Here is a 20,516-nt window from a genome sequence, read left to right on the forward strand (position 1 = left end):
TCCGTTCCTTTAGTTGCATTTTAGTTTACTCGGGGACGAGTAAAGGTTTGGTTTGGGGAGATTTGATACGTGCATTTTATATAGTCCTTTTAGCCTATTTTATGCACGTATTTCTATGCTTTTATCGTGGTTTTATGCTACGAAATGCCCCGAATATGCTACTTTGGGTTACTTTGTCTTATTTGCAGGAATGAATCCAAAAGTAGTGAAATCAAGCCTTTTACCATCCTTTTGGCATGCATTTGGAGGAAGAGTGAATTTAGAGCGGGAATGAAGCTATTTTGAGATGCGCATTGGAGTAAGGAAGTTAGGCGAGCCAAGAGAGTGCTTCAATTTGCTAGTTCCTGCTTGTAAGAGCCATATCTCGAGTTCTACAACTGATATTCAGGTGATTCCAATTGGAGATGAAAGTTTGTCCTTTTAGCTTTCCAATGCCACCGGAATCACCCTGTTTGACCAAGTAACGAAGAAATGGCAGCCGTTTGAAGTTCAGTGCGCGAAGCAGGAATTACGCGCTGAGAAGTGCTCGATCGAGAACTACTTCTATTCGATCGAGAGCCAATTTGCTCGATCGAGAGCTACCTATTCTTGATCGAGTGATTTAAGGGAAAGAAGTCCTCGATCGAGAGGAATTTTTCTCGATCGAGAGGAATGCTAAGGAATATCACTCGATCGAGAGCCTTAAGTGCTCGATCGAGTGGATTTTGCTATGGGCTGGGCTTTTTAGGTTTAATTCCGTCATTAGGTTTAATAAACCTTATTTTCTTATAAATAGGGAGTCATTATGTCGATGTAAACTCTCTCACACACTCTTTTCTCTTCTACTCTCTTTTTCTCTCTGGTTCGAATTCGCTGCTACTTTTGCTACAGTTACTTTAATTCCAGATTTATATCAGTAATTTCTTCTCTCCCTTTTCCTTTTTATTTAATGTTTGTTTCTCTTCCTTTCTTTATTATGTATTTCCTTTACTTAATTATGAGTAGCTAAATCCCCATAGTATGTTAGGATTAGGGAAGCCGTGGTAGCAATGTTTTAATTGTATTAAATAGATTAGCCTTGCGATAGGAATTGTATTAGGCAATTTAACTGTTATCCGGTCGAATGAATGCATGCAGGAGACCATAAATCTAGTTAACCCCGACCTAGATCGAAAGATTGGAAGGGAAGGCTTGCTTAATTACAATAGGGTATAGCAGTGAGGGCGAAAGTTAAGCTGTTTACGCTCTAGGGCGGTTTAAGGACCGAAAGGTGACGACCATAGCTCTTCTTATCAATAGTCTAATCGCCTTAGTATTCTCGATAATATAAGATCTGATAGCTACCACGGTGGACCGACTCCTAGCATACTTCCTTTCTCTTATTGTTAATTTCTCTCATCTTTTTCCCTCGCTTTAGTCTTTAGTTTAGTTAACACAATCAATTCAGCCCCCATCGTGACATTAGACGGATAGAATAGACAAATAGATAGTACACCGCCTCCCTGTGGAGATCGACCCTACTTACCGCTGACTTCTGTTAGTAGTAATTTAGGTAATTATTTTTGGTGTAGAACGACCGCATCAGCACGCAGGAGAGACGGAGCATATTTTTGGAGCCAAAGACCACGGTCAGCAGTGCCGTGGACATAACGAATAATTCGTTTAAGAGCAGCCATGTGTTCGGTCATCGGGTTGTGCATAAATAGACAAATTTGTTGCACGGCGTAAGTAATGTCGGGTCGAGTAAATGTAAGATACTGTAGAGCACCGGCAAGACTACGATACAAGGTAGGATCCTCGAACGGAACCGAGAGGCTGGCACTTAATTTAGGTTTGGTGTCAACTGGAGTAGCTACGGCTTTGCACGACGCCATTCCAGCCCGCTCAACAATCTCGTTGGCATACTTGGTTTGGGATAGAAACATACCCTTGGAACTGTGTTTGACGGAAATACCCAAAAAATAATTTAATGAGCCAAGATCCTTCATAGCGAATTCCGTTTGGAGACTACGCATAATGTGAGAGCGAAGAGCAGCTGAAGAGCACGTGAGTATAATATCATCGACATATAGTAGTAAATAGGCGAGATTAGTACCGTGTCGAAGGATAAATAGGGAGTGATCAACTTTACTATGCGAGAAGCCAATGGTAGTAAGAAAATCCGCAAACCGTTTATACCAAGCCCTTGGAGCTTGTTTGAGACCATACAAGGATTTTTGAAGAAGGCAAACAAAATCAGGCCGAGAGCTATCCTTGTATCCAAGCGGTTGATACATATAAACCGTTTCATTAAGAGTACCATGTAGAAAGGCATTCGTGACGTCGAGTTGATTGATGGACCAAGACTTCGATAATGCGAGTGAAAGAACTGTGCGAATAGTCGCGGGTTTCACAACCGGACTAAAAGTTTCTCCGCAATCGACTCCAACCTGCTGAGTTTTACCATCACCTACAAGACGAGCTTTATACCTTTCAAAAGAACCATCAGAATTAAATTTATGACGGAAAATCCACATGGAGCGAATGACATTTACGTCCTTAGGACGAGGAACCAAGACCCATATCTTATTATCAATAAGAGCTTTATATTCATCATCCATTGCCAGTTTCCAATTCGGGTCACGAATAGCAGTCACGGGATTCCTAGGAATGGGTGAAATGGCTACGGTGTGAGACAAATTGTGGGCGGAGGCAGGTGGTTTGACGTATTTGTAGTTGGGTTTGTAAATGCCATGATCGGCTCGGGTAGTGGGTTTGGAGGGAGGGTGGATTTGGCGTGTGGCAGCGGGTTGAGGCGGTGGCTGAACAGGGGCAGTCTCTGGCGAGGCAGAGGTGGACGCGGGTTGTTCAGGGGACGGGTCAGGAGCTGCGGGTAGCGGGGTCATGGTTGGTGTCGTGGCTGTGGGAGTTGGTATCATATGGCGAAGGACATACGGGGGGACTCCATCATCTAAAAAATCATAGGTACGAGTGTCGGGGCGATGAACCGACGCATAAGGGAAGGTATTTTCATCGAAGAGAACATGACGACTAACGAAAATTTTATTAGAGGACATGTTGAGACACTTATAACCACGATGATCCTTTGGATAGCCAAGGAACACGCAAGGGGAAGACCGAGGTTGCAATTTATTTATAGTAGTAGACGGTACGAGAGGAAAGCATAAGCATCCAAAAACTCGAAGATGGCTATAAATAGGTGTGCGATTGTATAAGAGTTGAAGGGGAATTTTATAGGCAATGGGTTTGCTTGGAAGAATGTTCAAAAGGTAAGTAGCTACTTCTAGGGAATGATGCCAAAGACGAGTCGGAATTGAGGCATGAAAAAGTAAGGTACGAATTATGTTATTAATAGAACGGATTTTGCGTTCGGCTTTGCCGTTTTGAGAAGATGTATGAGGACATGAGAGGCGAAAAACCAACCCATGTTCCGCACAAAAATTTCGAAATAAAATATTGACAAATTCCGTTCCATTATCACATTGAATCGTTTTAATTTTTCGCTCAAATTGAGTTTGGACAAAGTTGTGAAATTTTGGTAAGATGGAGTTTACTTGACTCTTAGTGGCAATAGGAAAAGTCCACACAAAATTTGTAAAATCGTCCAAGATGACTAGATAATACTTGTGACCTAACGAACTTAATATTGGGGACGTCCATAAATCACAATGTAAGATATCAAATGGCATACAAGTAAAAGAAGTAGAACTAGCAAAAGGTAAACGAACATGTTTTCCAAGCGGGCAAGATTGACAAAACGATTTAGAAGAATTCGAATTATAATCTAGGAATGCATTTTGCCTAAGGACGGAAATAATAGGATCGCCCGGATGACCGAGACGATTGTGCCATGCTAACGGAGTGAGAGCGGCAAAAGATGACTCTGGTGCGGCTGACTTCGTGATGGATGACACGGGATAAAGACCACTCCTACTCTCACACCTCATTAGACGAGTCCCCGTCCGCAGATCCTTCACACAAAAACCAAATGGGTCAAATTCAATACTAACCATGTTATCGGTGGTGAATTTTCTAACGGAAATCAAATTTTTAACTAGCTGTGGAGCAACGAGGACATTTTTTAAGACTAAGGGCGGGTGTGGTTTGGTTAAGGTAGTGTGACCGTGACCACGAATAGGAATAGACTGACCATTTCCGACTATAATTCCATTACCAAAGCTCGAATTAATAAAAGACGATAGAATACCTGGATTCGCCGTCATATGAGACGTAGCACCTGTGTCCATGACCCATGGCTCGGGTGGGACAAGTCCGAGAGTATACATGGCAGCCTCAATGTCCGTTTGAGACGGTTGCGACCCATTAGCAGCGACATACGCCCGAGGACGAGGACCCAAAATCCCTTGTTGAGGTCGAGGAGTATAATTTGGTCGCATAACCCATGGGCTAGACGGATACGGACAAGGTGGGTAACCCCAAGGAGCACTGGGCCACTGCCACGGGCCGTATCCTCCTGACCACTGTTGCGGTGCGGCAGGAGAAGCAGCGGCCGGAGCAGCAGCAGGAGAATCGTTCCCTTGCTTGCCGCCTTTACCGCTTTTACCCTTCTTCTTCCCACCAGCATGATTACCACGGCCACCTTTGCCGTTCCCGGACCCAGAGCTTTTCGAAGATTGCCCTCCATTGGCGCCATCAACCCCTCCACGAGCATAGTGAGCCTCCGAAGACGTCGTGGTAGCCTGTTTCGCAAGGCTGGCCTCCTCAAGTGTCAACATGGATCGAGCCCGATAAAATGCTGGTAATGGAGATTTCTGGCGAATGATGGTGCCAACACTATGATATGCCAGTGACAACCCAGAAACTAATTGAAGAACCAGACGCGTTTCCGAGACAGGGTTACCGACATTCTTCAGTTGGTCCGCCAACGATTTGAGCCGTTGACAATAAGCCGAAACAGAGGAGAAATCCGACATGTCAACGTGCGAGAATTCTTGCTCGAGCGTAACGGCGCGAGAATTCGCGTTGTCTTGAAAGATATCAGCGATACGTGTCCAAGCCTCCATGGCCGTGGACTCGGCTTCAATGATGGTTTCCAAGAGTTCAGTGGTGATGGTGGAATAAATCCATTGCAACACCGTGGCATCGAGTGTCTCCCACATCTCCTTTTCGTCTTTCGTGACAGGGCCGATGCTGGTGGCCGCGTCTTTTTGTTCGACAATGTGATGGAGGACCCGATTGGATTTGGCATGATTTGTGAACAAGGCTACCCAAAGAGGGTATTGATCGTTATCCATTCCGAGTTTGATAGGAATGTGATTGGAGATATTGTTCACAGCAAGAGCCGGGTGAAAGGTCGACTTTGCTTCAGGGGCCATTGATTTGGACGAGAGGTCGGGAAAAGGAGATTAAGATGAGAGATGAGCGGAAGCGATTTCGGTAGGATTAGAACCTAGAAACCTGATACCATAAAGGAGATTAATGGTTGATTTGTATTGATAAAACTAGAGGTATATATACTAAGATTACAAGCTACAAACTATCCTACAATTAGGGAAACATTACTCTAAACAAGGTCCTATAATTAGGGAAAGCATAATACTAAAACATGGTCCTATAATGAAGGCACTAATGAATATAACATGGTCCTATAATTAAGGCACTAATGAATATGTACAACATATTCTATCAATCACCATGACCATTTCATCATCATCCCTACCATTTCACACCAAATTCACCACCTCATATATCATCATCAACTAATCACCATCAATTTCGTCCTCCGTCTCCGTCTCAGATCAATCAAGACCCAAATCAGGCCACCCCGACCCAATCAAACCCGACATCACCACGAGCAACCCCAATCAATCACCATTTTTGAAACCCAGGTTGATTTGCAGCTAGCTATGAATCGACATCTCATGACCTGCATCATAATCAAGCTCCCGCTCATTCTCCCACAACAAATGTGTCCCCATTTCGATCATCAAATTGACCAACCACGGCCCGACCTTGGTCGGCCGACAACCCGACTCGATCCGCCATTCAATTTGTAGCGCCCGTTTGTCGACTACAGTGAATTTCCTTTTGACCAACATGGCTCCAACAACTCCGCCGAGCAACACCGGTTCAAAGAAACAATCGAACACCATCGCAACATACCCAGTTCAATTTAATTGCTCACCTTGATTCGGAATCGAAACCCGAGTTGAATTGAAGAAGGAAGAAGAAATCAAGTTGGGGATTTAATTGACTCTACCGGGTGAATCGTGCAGCCGAAGGAGTTAATTATGCCCGGTCGGGTGAAATTGATGCCCGGTCGGGTATAATGTTACCCGGTCGGGTACAATCTCGGAGGGAGATATTTTGGCCTTTTGGCGGAAGAAGACAAAGGAAATGGAAGCTGGGATTCTCTTTTGGGGGTTTTAGCTGTGTTTTCGTGTGACACAACTTAGGAGAGATTAGATTATTATTATTATTATTATTATTATTATTATTATTATTATTATTATTATTATTAGATTATTAGATTAGTATATAAGGCACATTGTCATTATTATTAGGAGAGTTTTAACCACCCATTAACTCTACCTTAGAAATTAGACAAGAAATTAGACTAGTCTCTTATTCTCTCTCAATATTGTAAAACCCTCATATTTCCTCTCTTATTTTCATTCAATAAAAAGTTGTTATCTTTCTTTAATTATTAGTTTAATTCTTCTTTTGTTCATTCAAGTTCTTCTCTTTTCATTAGTTTACAATTAGTAATTTTGGGTTGTATTTGGAGAATTGAAGAATCCTTCCATATTTCAATCCAAGTTCCTTTCTTTGCTATTGAGTGGGTATAATTTCTCTTCCTAATTTCATTTGTTTACATTTGTTTTTCTTTCAAGTTTAATCTTAATTGTTTATGTTAGATTGTTGTTATTCTCTCTCTTGTTCATCTTTTCTCTTCTCACCATTGTTGTTTACAAGATTGAATCTTTGATTTCTCATGTTAAAGATTGAGTCTTTGTGTTTATTGAGTTAAAGTTTGTGCCTTTAGTTTAATCTTCATTGTTTCTTGAATTAAATTGTCTTTCCTTATAATTTAAGTTGGATTGTTGCATGATTAGTAATAGAATTTGTACTTCCATCATGATTATGCATAAAGTTTCCATCTTTGTTGTTTCTCTTGCAATTAGGAACATGATTAGTGAGTAGTCTTCTACTAGGACTCGGTTTGACCCGGCATGAGTAGTTTCACTAATTGATTTTCATATGGGCTAATTGTTTAGGGAAATTGGTGAGGGTAGTTTAGAGGAATTTGCATGTTTAAGGTTTGGCTTTTGGGTAGTGTCGACTTGTGACCCTTGTCCACCAACTGGAGTTGGTTAGGTTGTAAATTGGATACCCGAAATTTGACCTTGTCACCAACTAAGGTTGAGACCTAAGGAGAACCGAGGAGGGTGCCTCTAGACTAGCGTTTGAAATCGACCTCCGGAAGGAGGAGTGGGATGACCCGGAATACGATGAGTACTTAATGATCTTGACCAAATTCTTGACCTCCTTGGAAAAATGCATGTTTTCGTGGTTGTTGGGTTTTGAGTTAGGAATACCAACTTTCGAACCCGGGAGGGGGGTTAGTTGGAGTAGCTAGTGTCCTTTTGCGAACCCGGAAGGGAGGTTCTAGGCGAATTAGAGCCATCTCCTCCTTGCCCGTTCACCTAAACGATTAGCCTAGGGAATTAGTATGTGGAATTACGAATTGTTGTGGGAGAACCGACTAGGCCTTTTATTCATTTGATTTACAACTTTAATCCTTCCTTGCTCGTTGTTACTTCTCTTATTTAATTGCATTTTAATTTGTTAGTTTAGTTGTTAGATTATTACCTTTACTTCATTATTGTGGACTTAGCTAAGCAAAAGAATTTAAACAATTAGTAATCACCCTTGCTCCTTGTGGTTCGACCTCGACTACCCTACTACATTAGTTGAGTTATTTGTTTGATCGGGGGAGTGCGACAAACCCCACTATCAAAATGGCGCCGTTGCCGGGGAGCATTGGCATGATATTAATTGTTTTATTCTAGTTTAGACTAAGTTATTGTCACTTTTGCACACCTTGGTGTGCCATCTATCTTGCTAATCTATTCACTTGAGTGTGTAGTGGTATTTAAGAATCCATTTGAAAATCCGGAAAGTACAACAATGGGTGAACCGGTTCCAATTAGGGACTACATGGCCCCAAAGCATATTGTGAATTCTAGTGTTCAAAGGCCTAGGATTCAAGCCAACAATTTTGAAATTAAGAATGCTTTGCTTAACCTAGTGCAAGATAACCAATTTTGGGGAGGTCCCTTGGAGAACCCTAATGACCATCTCAATGATTTTCTTGACAATTGTGACATGTATAAGATGAATGGGGTATCCGATGATGCGGTCCGTCTAAGGTTGTTCCCTAGATCACTAAGGGGAGCGGCTAAGGATTGGCTAAAGAATTGTGATCCCGATTCTTTCAATACTTGGGATGAGCTCTCCTCGGCCTTCTTGAAAAAATACTTTCCTCCTTCAAGAACGGCTAAGGTAAAGAGTGAGTTGCAAGGGTTCACTCAAGAGGAAGATGAGACTTTGTACGAGGCTTGGGAGAGGTACAAGAGACTCCAACGGTTATGCCCTCACCATGGCATATCCGAGCCCGAGTTGATCAATAATTTCTACAAGGGTTTGGCACAAGACCTAAGGCTATTTCTTGATTCGGGTTCGGGTAAGGGAGCCTTAGATATCTTGGGTCACAAGGCGGCAAAGGAGTTGATTGAAGAAATGGCCTCAGGGACAATGGATTGGAACAATGAAAGACGAATAAGAAAGGGTAAGGGTAAAGACTCTAATACGGTGCTTAATGTGGAAGTGAAGAGTATGCTTGAGGACCTCACTCAACAAGTAGCATTATTGAACTCCAACAAGCCCTCCAACTCCAACACGAGGCAAGTGTTATCTTGTGAACTTTGTGGTGAAGAAGGACACACCCCAATTAATTGTCATTTGATCCAAAATTTTCAAGTCCAACAAAATCAAAAACCATCTTGGGAGCAAGCCTTTGAGCAATTGGTGATTGCCAACCAAAAATCCGGTTCCAAACTTGACAACCACATTGCTTTTCAAGGTCGTGTTAATGATGAGATTAGAGCTTCTCAAAAGGCCACGGAAACTCATGTTGCTCAAATTTCACAACAATTGAGTCAAATGGCTCAAAATTCGGGCAACCATTTTGGTTTTGGTCACAGTCCGAGATTGGCTCTGTTTGCGCTGTGGCCTAATCTCACTAAATGCAGCGACTAACGTCAAAATGAGGTCTTGGTTAGACCTGGCAAATCGGGTTAACGGGTCGGGTTCGGGTCAGGCCATTTCGGGTCGGGTCATTTCAGGTTTCTCAAATTTTCGGGTTAGCTCGGGTCGGGCCGGGTCATTTCGGATTAAGTCTGTTTTTGGTTTGTTTGTCGGGTCTATTTCGGGTCGAGCGGGTCGGGTTATTTTGGGTCAGGTCATTTTAGGGTCAATAATTAAGAGAGAAAAAGGCATTTCAAGACTTTTGGGGTCAATTAGAGTTATATTTTATCGGGTCATTTTCGGGTTGAGTGGTTTCGGCCGGGCATTTCGGTCGGGTCTCATTACGGGTCCATGAAAGCTCGGGTCATTTTCGGGTCGGGTCGGGTAAATTCGGACTTCGGGTGTCATTCGGGTGCGGCAGTTCAGGTCGATTTCGGGTCTCGGGTCAACCTTTTCGGGTCGGGTCAATCGGGCCGGGTTTATTTTGCCAGGTCTAGTCTTGGTGATCTCCCAACCTCAAAACAGTATCTCAATGTCATGAATTGGATTTAATTTAATACCATGGTTAAATCAAAATCTGTGGAAGCATTAAGGGGGACGGTTTCCATGAGACCCACATGGTTGATAACCTGAAAATCCTCGATAATCAGGGGCGTTCGAACTATGCGGCAAAGGGAACCCATTTCCAGGAGGCCTATATGGTTGATAACCTGAAATTGCTCGATAGTCAGGGGCATTCGAACTCTGCCGCAAAGGGAACCCGTTTCCATGAGGCCCATATGGTTGATAACCTGAATTTGCTCGATAATCAGGGGCATTCGAACTCTGCGGCAAAGGGAACCCATTTCCAGGAGGCCCATATGGTTGATAACCTGAAATTGCTCGATAGTCAGGGGCATTCGAACTCTGCGGCAAAGGGAACCCGTTTCCATGAGGCCCATATGGTTGATAACCTGAATCTGCTCGATAATCAGGGGCATTCGAACTCTGCGGCAAAGGGAACCCGTTTCCACGAGGCCCATATGGTTGATAACCTGAATTTTCTCGATAACCAGGGGTGTCCGAACTCTGTACTAAAGGGAGTCGGTTTCCATGAGGCCCATATGGTTGTAAACCTGAAATTCCTCGATAAGCAGGGGTGTTCGAACTTTGTGCTGAAGAGAATGAAGGGTCAGGAGTATGAGAGCTTCCCAGCCCTGTACGATTACCCCAGGGAGCTGATGGAAAATAAGGTTGATGGGGAGACGTTAAACTACTTGGTCTCAATGCCGATGAATTAGAAACTGGGTGTTGAATATATGAAGCACCCCTGAATTGATCCACATGAGTTACTTCCGGTCTACATCCAACATATCCTCGACCTGACGGAAACCGTGGAGAAACATGGTGTATATACTCTGAGCGAGTTGAAGATGGATGGCCTGGCAAAAAACATGGAGCAGAAAGTGGGCGCTGTGGCATAAAACTTTGACCTCCATGACCTTGAATGGGTGGAATATCAGGTCTGGCACAGGATCCTTGAAAAGAGTTAGCAGCAACGCTACGTTGGTTACAAACTCCAATTAAAGTCTCCTGTGACTTATCAATTCGTCCGTAAGATGTTGAAGTTGTTTTGCTTGCTCCAACCTGACTCACATTTGGTGGAACTGGAAATTTAACATTTACGGGACCTTTTTTATTGGGATTCCTAGATGTCTCTTCACTTACGTGGTTAGAAACTCCGATTAAATTCTCCTGTGACTTAGCGATCCCTTTGTAAGAAGTTGAAGTTGCTTTGCTTGTTTTGAATTGGCTCACATTCGGTGGAGCCGGAACTTTCATATCTTCAAGACGGATTTTCTTGGGATTTCCAGATGTCTCCTCACTCAGTTGATTACAAATACTAATTAAAATCTCCTGTGACTTATTGATCCCTCCGTAAGAAGTTGATGTTGCTTTGCTTGTCCCGACCTGGCTCACATTTTGTGGAGCCGAAACTTTGATGTCTACGTGACATTTTTTCTCGGGATTCCCAGACGTCTCTTTACTCATTGCTAGGACCCTTTGTAGGGCCCTTTCTAGCAATCGCTTCCTTTTTCCGTTGCGAGAATTTGAAACAACTTTTGTAATTTCTTTTGGTTTTGCACTAAACAATCGATTCTCCAACTCGGACGCATCAATTTTTTGATCCATGAAAAGACGGATTTCTTTGATAGAATTACAAATGCAGTTGTATATCTTCCCCTGCTTCTTACGTTTCAGTGCCCGGCAAGTATTTTGTGATCTATTGCCAAAATCTTCAATCTAAACATGTGCAAGATATAAAATCAGATCAGCAAGCAAATTTCCATACATCTAACAGCCATTCGTTCAGTTGATCGACATAAGCAACTTACACTAATGCAACCAAGTTTGTTCAATATCCATGATCCCTCATAAGTGCTAACACAAAGCCCATCTCGCCAAAGTGGGTTCACTGACTCCAGCTATAACGCCCGGGAAAACAAATCAAAGCTGTTAAATATGAAAGCAACTGTTTGAACCAGCCACTCTCTGTCATAATAATTACATTTTCACAAGATAGAGAAATAAGTTTGTTACTTCGACACTGCACTTTGGATCAGTGACATGTGTCGACACGACATCAACATACTTCATTTCAGGCCAAAATTGCGAGGTTTTTCACAAAATAGCCATGTTCGACATGCATCCACGTCTGACACGTGCAGCTTGGTCAGAGTAACAGGCGAATTGAGATTTAAAAAAAAAAACAAAAAACAAAAAAACAACACAAAATCTAATTATTTGGGAGATCTGAATATGGAATCATGCTGTCATTATTCATCAAGCAGTAAATGTACCTTGATCAACATAGACACAAAGAGCTCAGCGAGAGATTCTTTATTTCTTTCCCCAAAATTCAAAAACTCCTGAATATTTTGGTTGACAGTCGTAGGGTCCAAACCATCTGGAGGTTTCAAAGTACCATGAAAAATCATAACTATATATCATCAGAAGATGAGCGTAATCTAACATATACTTCAATCAACCAAACTCGAAAGGAGTAGGAAACAGCGTGCCTTGGCGAAAATTTGTTTGAAACACTCTAGACTATTAAGTCTTGACTGATAATACATGCCATACGTTTTCAAAGTAAGTACCTTCTATTTTTAACCACTAGAACAATTGTGCAAACTTCCACTTCTACCATCATTATTTTTTCGGGATATAAAGATTCTCACTTATGGGAGGAGACTACAGAAATTGATCAAGAAACTCTTACCTTTTAATATGGCGGAAAACGGAGGCAATATAGGGATTTCTCGAGTCTGCATGAATCCATGAATGAAATCTCTTAACAAGATAACGCAATAGATGAACAAATTGAATGCTGAATTGTAAGATCATAAAATTGCTTAAGCAGCTATAACTTGTGAGCACAAAAGTATAAGTAAAGTAAGTATTCTTATAGTTATTGGTCGAATACACCTATGACACATTCTGAGAAAGCTTAGCTAGTGAATAGAGCAACAAGGCTGGACATGAACCGCTATGTCATGTCTCCTTGGTCTTTCATATGGCGAAGAAAATAGATCAACACTTTGAGGACAACAGATCATCGCATAGCTAATAACAATTGTGATACACACGCACTCTATGCCCATAAAATATGGAATCCTAAATGAGAATTACATCAATTATCGTCCATTTAGTACATACAAGGCACTTAAATTCTAGGCAGCATTGGATGTCAAATCTCTAATAACATCAAAAACTACCACAACCATATCCAAACTGGAACCGGACCCAGGAGTTCGAATCAACCGAATGTGGTCACCCTTACTACGTCTAGAAGGAAATATAATTTTCCTTATGACACGGATACTTCGAACTCAGAGAGCTTCAGCTCACGAAACCCCTTTGCCCATTATTTTGCTCATGAAATGACCACTTTGACTCGGTTGTAAGTATTAGTGTCAGACGCACGGTTTGTGTGAACTTGGATTTTGGACCTAAAATGAAGAGACTTAATGTTGTGCGGAAAGAATGTCATGTAGACACACAACACCCAGTTACTACAGGTGTCAAAATAAAATACCATAGAGCTAGAGTGACCTGGTCATTAATGATGCTATATTCAAACAAATAATCAGAAGAGGTATACCCAGAGTTTATTACAAGTTTTTCAGAGCCAGACCAATGTCGCAAGAGATGCTAACAGGCTCAAATTTAAGGCACTCAACAAAGGCCTGTCATTAGTTCAGTCAACAAGTTTTCTGGGGACTTGCTGCTACAGGAAAACGTTGCCTCGAAGATATCTCTAATTACAAATTTATGCGTATAAAAATTAGTTCTATAAAATCTCTCTATTTTACTTGACGTTATAAATATATGTGCTGCCAAAATCAGAAGTGTAAGATTCAAGAAAACTGCAGAATGTAATGGCTGGTTGTACCTGCAAATGGAATGCCACCAATAGTATAAGAGAGAATGAATTGATGGTCCCATCTTTGGCACTGTTGATATCATTTGCCTTTGCCCAAACTTTAATCTGTGTTAAATTTGCAGCAAAATTGAAAAACTTTAAGAAATCAGACATAGGTTAACTCTTTCCTTAATTTACCTTTGCCCAAGCCTAGCAATTTCTATAAGCATGATCAATTTGTCATATTTTCACATCCATCAGCGAAAAAATGCATTTCATTCGAACAGCAATGTTACCCTACTACCTCAAGGACTCCCGCCTCATGCATATTACAAGGTAGGAAGGTTGGACATACACAGCCTAGCCCCTGTCCTTGACAGGTTATTTCCGTATGTCACATTAAGGAAATTGCTTCAAAATTGCACAGCTAGCTGCTACTTCATAATACAAATGCTGACAGTTAAATGAGCCATTTTGCTTTATTTCATCCTTCATTAAAAAGTGATATTGCATCTTGACTCTTGAGCCTAGCTATCCCAAAGGCACACAAGAATTGTCCATAAAAGGTACTACGCCAATAATAGAGGCACATTAAACACACGGAGGAGATTCTATCATTTGGTGTATTGGGCTAAAGGCTACTAAACTACAGATCATAATCTATCTTACAATTTGTAAAATTCATGCAAAGTGTCTTCTAAGTTCTGACATTAGGCAGACAAAAAGGAGAAGGGGTCATTTGAAGTCGATTGAACTGGTGACTAAATTGCTCTGTCAATTTTGTCAAACAAGATCAAAGTAGATTTCAAGTACCCCATACATCATATTTCAGAATCAAATGCAGATGTGAATTCTTAAGATTTATGCTCATAACTTAGATATAGAAGAAAAACATGGAAAATAGCAAAATATTTTGTATTGAGAAGAGTTCAATTACCAAAATACAGAGCTTTCGGAACCTTTCATCGACTGCAGAAATCATTCGTATAATCTGAGATTTCACTATACCATCCAAGTTGCCAACAGACAGATCACATTCGACTCTAGTCCCACAGTCAGTTACTTTCAATACAGGCACCCTGGCCGACAATATTAACTGAACATCGGAAACAATCCTTTTCCCTGCAAAGATTGTGAACCATAAGAAATTATATAAATTAGAACATACAGTCTGTGCACTATAGATGACAGAAACTCTGAATTTTAACTACCATACCGAAATACAGTCTTTCAAGAAAACAACAAAACACAAACTCAGTAAACTTAATGTGTGAATGCATTAGCCTGTACAAAGGGAATCTATTATGATTGAGCAGTTATGCGTAATAGACTAGATAATCTATCCTGTGCTTCCATTTTATACACACTACCTTCTGAATGTTTGCCAAACTATATATATCAACTCTTAAATCAACATGGATGAACTTTCTCCAACACAATTATCGTAAATAAACCCCAAAACATTGCATAACTTGACTATCAGCTAGCGTGATAAGAAGGAATTTGGTAGAAAAAGGAAGAACAGAACTGAAAAGAAAACCTGCCAAAAAGGTACCACACTGTATGTTTCTTCAAAATGATACCATTTATGCAATTTGGATATGGCTCAGTCTGATTAAGCTAATTATTTGTGATGGTGTCGTGTATACCTATTTTTTTGATAAGACGTGCAACCATTATAAGAGCCATAGTCCCAAGTAGCCAGCACATAAAATGTATTGTGACTTTGTGAGAGCCAAATAGTGAATGCTAAACAGAAGGATAAAAAAAAACATATCTGGCTACAGAAGACCAAAGATATCTTGCTACAGAACACTGATAACTCAATGACTAGTGACTACTATGTAGAGATGGGAATTAGTCTCATTACTTTGAAGTTTTTGGAACTTTCTTGAAAACTTCTTGAGCGTATTGATTTGAACCAAACGATCAGCGTTATCCTTGTTGTCACTGAAATTAATTGACAAATCTAGATCACAACTAGCATTGAACAAGTCCATTACAAACGAACCAAATTCCTTCACCACTGGATAGTTATCGTCACCTACAAGTGAAAACTGTATACCATAAAAAAAGGATAAAAATGTACACGAAGGCTGAGAAATGGAACACATGTTGGTCCAAGAAGGGGCCATTTACCAATTTAAATGGTAAATGTCTTGCAGATGCAATTTCTAAAGGACTGTTTTCGTTTTTCTAGGGGAGGGCGGCGGGAGTCAATCATTTCAAAGTAGTAAGAAAATCGTTGTAAAAATTGTTCTTTACCATACACAATATGCAAATTACATTTTTAAACTATGAGAGGACTTTTTAAAAATGCAGCGAACTGGCTTGAACAGAGGAAGTGTTAATTAAAGGGCACCAAGGGGGAGATACCCTATCTTAACATAATCAAGTATAGGATAGATCAATGCAAATCTTGTCATCCAATTCTTCATTAAGTGCGCAATAATGCCACATATGTATCCAGAGAATAACCAAGCCTTTAAAGTAGTAACTTGTTTTCAGTAAAGTATTGGACTATTTGGTTAGGCCCTAAATGTAAGAAATAAAATTGCCTTTTATCATAAACAATATGCAAACTAACCCAGAAAGTACTGACATGAATTACCATATATTTCTTGTGCTATTTGATTTAAAACACAAACAAGATTACTTCTATTGTCATAGTCTTGAAAGCAGGGGCGGTTTTTTTCATAAACATCATTTAGTAGAATCTCAAGAGCAGATAACTTGATAAACAAAGTCTTGTTCTCCTCAAGTTTTTGAAGCTCATATCGCTTTGCATTCTCCAAGACATCTGAAATAAATGTCAAAATCATTATTGACTTGTATAATCAACATCGTATATGGTTTAGGTGCTTCAAGCGTAGTTTAAATAACAAATAAACTTTTCCTTTCTCCAGTTTGCAAATTAAGCCTCATACCTTTTCCTTCAAAGAGAAAGTGACAATAACACCAAAATTCATTGATAGACAACTCTCAAACATCATATGACCAAACTTTTTCACAGCTTTACAATCCAAATGCTTAGAAAATAGGGCTTCTCTTAGACCATGATGAGGCACCAACATTAAGAGCCAAGATTTAAGAGGTAATCGGAAGGGACTAATAATGTTTTTCTTCCAAAACGTTCCTATTGTTGAAAGGTTTGTGATTTAGCTTAGAAGGATGAAAATGAATCCTTCCATTTCCCTTGGCCTAACTTACAAACCAAACAAGGGAAATCGGACCCTCCCCCCTTCCCTAACTTTCCCTCTGAATCCCTCTATCCAAACAAGGGATAACTGGATAAGTAATCCTAGGAGTCGCAGCAAAACCAGGAAAGCAAGAACAAAGACATGAAAGTATACAATTGAGATAACATCCCGTGAAAGAATACTTGCACAAGTATTCGCAACTTTTGAATGCAAGTATACAATTAAGATGACCTTAACGCTGGGTTTGGATACAAAAAATAAAGGAAAAGAGAGGGGAGGGAATATAGGGAAGGGGAAGAGAGGGAGCGAGTTTTCCCTCCAAATCTTTCCTTTGTAGGAGGGGATATAATTTGTCCTATAGGAGAGAAATGAACGGATTCATTTTCCCTCTCCCTCCAAACACTTCCACCCCCATTTTGCTACCCAGATAAACGAAATTGTCTCGCTCCATACCCGTCCCCTCCCTTTATCCTCCAAATTCCCCATCCAAACATAACCTGAACATAATTAGGGTCAATAACTTCAACACCGCGCGACAATGTTCACAGATCATGCTTAATCAACCAAACTTATAAAACTAAACATAATTGAAAATTTGAGCTGCAAACACAACCAAAATTGCTCACCTTGGGGAGCACAATGTTCACCTTCCATCATAATTGGGAAAATTTACGAACTTTCGTCACTAAAAGTCAATCACAGCCTGCAATTAGTGAAACCAATTACCCACTTTGCTAAATTACCCCATCATTAATTTAATGAATCAAAATTACACAAATATTTAGAACTCAATATCAATCAATCAATCAATACACCATGAACAAACATAATTACAAGAAATTCTTAATCCGATTATATACTTAGATCACCTAATTTTTCACCAATTTAAGAATTACACATACTAAAATTCTTTTACACCAAATTATGCAGCAAGTTTGTTCATTTACTGGAATACAATTACCATTGTTTAATAAAAACAAATAATTGAAATCAATAACTTTAATCAATTACGAAGATGAGAAAAAAAAAAGTCAATTGAAGAAGAAAAAGGGGACAGAATAAACCTTTGGGTGTCGAAAGGAGATGTGTGTGTCCAAAGGCGGGCTGCTGGTAATTTTGAGTTGGAAGTTAGGAAGTTGTTACCACTTTACCATGACTTAACACTCTCGTCACTCTATTTGATTTTGTTCGTGTCTTCGACGGTATATCTGTCTTAAATAAGAGTTTGTAATCAGAAAGAAGCATGACACGGTCTAATTTCCTAAATTTACCATGACTTTACACTCTAGTCACTCACTCACTCTATTTGATTTTCTTCATGTCTTCAACCGATATATCTATCTTAAACAAGAGTTTGTAATCGAAAACTAGCACAGATACGTTCAAACTTCCTAACTGTACCATGAGTCATGACTTACTGACTTTACACTCTATTCACCCTAGTTAATCGACATTGTCTAGATGTTGAAGACTTGAAGATAGTATGCTACTTATCTCCTTTGTTAACTCGTAAATTTTATGGCCCGAAAAGCCCATTTGGGCCCAAAAGTATAATTTAACATTTTAACCCACAAGGTTGGGTTTGGGCTCTCTAAATAGGTTAATAGGTTCACACATTTGGCCCGACCTGGCCCATCAAGTACGCAAGGCCCAAACCAGGATGACATCTAGTTATAGTCACATTTGTGATTTGTGAGGGTCATTGGCATAGCGCGTTTGCAAAATTCATACTCCTTCCATTCAACTCCACTTTGCAACTATGGATTTTGCATAAATATTAAGGGTGCTAATAAACAATGATAAAAGTATAACCCAAAAAGCAAATCTGCTTTATTAGGGAGGAAATCAAGATTGATTAAGCATATCATTAGTGAGTTAAAACTCCCTCCAAATATCCTAACATTTCCCTCTGTTTACATTTCCCCATCAAATGTGAGAGAAGTTTAAATATCCTAACATTTCCCTTCAAAACCCATCAAATCAGCAGCTTGAGTTGCTCCTTTACATAACTTGAATCCATCCTACATTATTACATATTTCTTGAGCCAACAAAACTACACTCTACTTCCTCTAAAAAAATTACAGATTTGTGTTAACCAAAATTACAGTTTTCAGTCCAAAAATTACAGTTTTCAGTCCAAAAATTACAGTTTTCAGTCATAAAAATTACACAAACATCTCATTACAATGCCAGGTAAGTGTCTTTCAGAAGATGGTAGGGAAGAAGTAGCGATTTACTTGCTCTAGCAGTCAGAAGAAGGGAAACTGTCTCGTGGTGCATTCAAGGAAGTAGCTGTCAGGTTTGGAGTCAAGGAAAGAACAATTTCTTATATATGGAAGCTTACAAAAACATCAAGAATAGTTGGTCAAAAGTTAGATGTAAAAAGCAAAAGAATTGGCAACAAGAATAGGAAACGTATACTACCTGACCTAGAGCTCATAAAAGCACTAGAATGGAAAAAAAGAGACACCATGGAAAGGGTCTCAAAAAACACTGGAGTTTCAGTGGGAACAGTCCACTCATGGATTTGTGCAGGTTTATTGAAACCACACTCAAGCCCACTACATCCTCAACTCACTGATGCAAATAAGGTCCATAGAATGAAGCATGCTTTGAAGTTATAGGAGTAGAAAAACCTAAAACTAGGTTAAAAATTCGAAACCCTAGCCGTCCCCTTAGGTTCGAAAATCCTTGAGGTGGGCCAGGTCAAATCTTTTATTTTTATCTACAAAATACCTTTTATTTAAAAACCCTAATTACTACTAGGATATTTTCGACTAGAAGGTGATATGGCCATAATCCATTTCACTCTAATTGAAACCCTAATAATAATTAGTTTTAAATTATAAAACTAAGATAATATGATTAGAAACCCTAGATTATATAACAACCCATAAGTTGTATGATAAATCAGTAAGATTAATATAATCTATATTACTAATTTTATCTAGAAAAGATATAGTATAAATATTACTTTAATTTTCGAAATAATAAGTGAATCTAAAGCCTAGATTGTGCTCTCTTATAAGTCGTTCATGGTTATAGGTCAAATGGCTATAACCATGAACTTTGATAGGTAAGGTTAGAGATAAAATAGCTATAACCATACTTTCTCAAAAAAACCATTTTGTTCATACCATTTATAGAATGAAATCCTATATCCCTAATCTTCATGAGATCTTCAAATATAGGTCCTTTTCTTCATCTTGATCTAGAAACTCTTCATCTTGAGCTCCCATTAAATAATATATTGTTTTGTTTGATTTAGTCTTCTATGGTTATAGGCAAAACAACCATAACCAAACTTGATTGCCAAGCTCTAATTTCTTCATGAGAATTTCGTCATATGCTATAACCACAATCAAGCTTTCCAGGTAATTGTCAACAAAGATATGCAACATTAAACAAATAATTACAAGCACAAGTATATAACATATTGCAAATCATAATACTTGTCATTATCAAAACTTATAAATATGATCCAACAAATTCCCCCTTTTTGATGATGGCAAGTCTCCTATGATTTGTTACTCAAGTTCCCCCTCAACATACTACTACCAAAGCTATAGTAGGTTGATCACAAGAACAAACTTTTTATATTCAAAGGTATAGCATGGAACCCCTTAAGAGATTAAAGATCTTGACAAGGAGCAAGCTTAGG

At 39.7% G+C, this 20,516-nt stretch overlaps 1 protein-coding gene and 1 non-coding gene across 3 annotated transcripts; both read right to left on the bottom strand.

Moving 5' to 3' along the window:
• Positions 1-8,502: 8,502 nt before the first annotated feature.
• Positions 8,503-8,609, bottom strand: LOC141616194 (small nucleolar RNA R71). The gene has a single exon (XR_012530555.1). It is a non-coding gene; the product is annotated as a small nucleolar RNA R71 (small nucleolar RNA).
• A 1,083-nt stretch (positions 8,610-9,692) lies between these two features.
• On the bottom strand, positions 9,693-18,026 carry LOC141612267 (uncharacterized). 2 transcript variants are annotated; one of them, XM_074431003.1, is made up of 10 exons: positions 17,919-18,026; positions 17,481-17,557; positions 16,257-16,454; positions 15,525-15,698; positions 14,592-14,776; positions 13,685-13,780; positions 12,512-12,557; positions 12,090-12,196; positions 11,625-11,714; positions 9,693-11,532 (listed from the first exon to the last, which is right to left on the bottom strand). In XM_074431003.1, exons 2-10 carry the CDS (start codon positions 17,509-17,511, stop codon positions 9,838-9,840), a joined length of 2,622 nt encoding a protein of 873 aa, XP_074287104.1. In that variant the 5' UTR covers positions 17,512-17,557; positions 17,919-18,026; the 3' UTR covers positions 9,693-9,837. The 2 variants fall into 2 exon arrangements, with proteins under 2 accessions (XP_074287104.1, XP_074287105.1); XM_074431004.1 differs by having other exon boundaries at positions 9,694-11,532; positions 16,266-16,454.
• Between the last annotated feature and the right edge of the window lie 2,490 nt (positions 18,027-20,516).

This window comes from Silene latifolia, chromosome 11, assembly GCF_048544455.1.
Source record: "Silene latifolia isolate original U9 population chromosome 11, ASM4854445v1, whole genome shotgun sequence".
Classification (NCBI taxonomy): Eukaryota; Viridiplantae; Streptophyta; class Magnoliopsida; order Caryophyllales; family Caryophyllaceae; genus Silene; species Silene latifolia.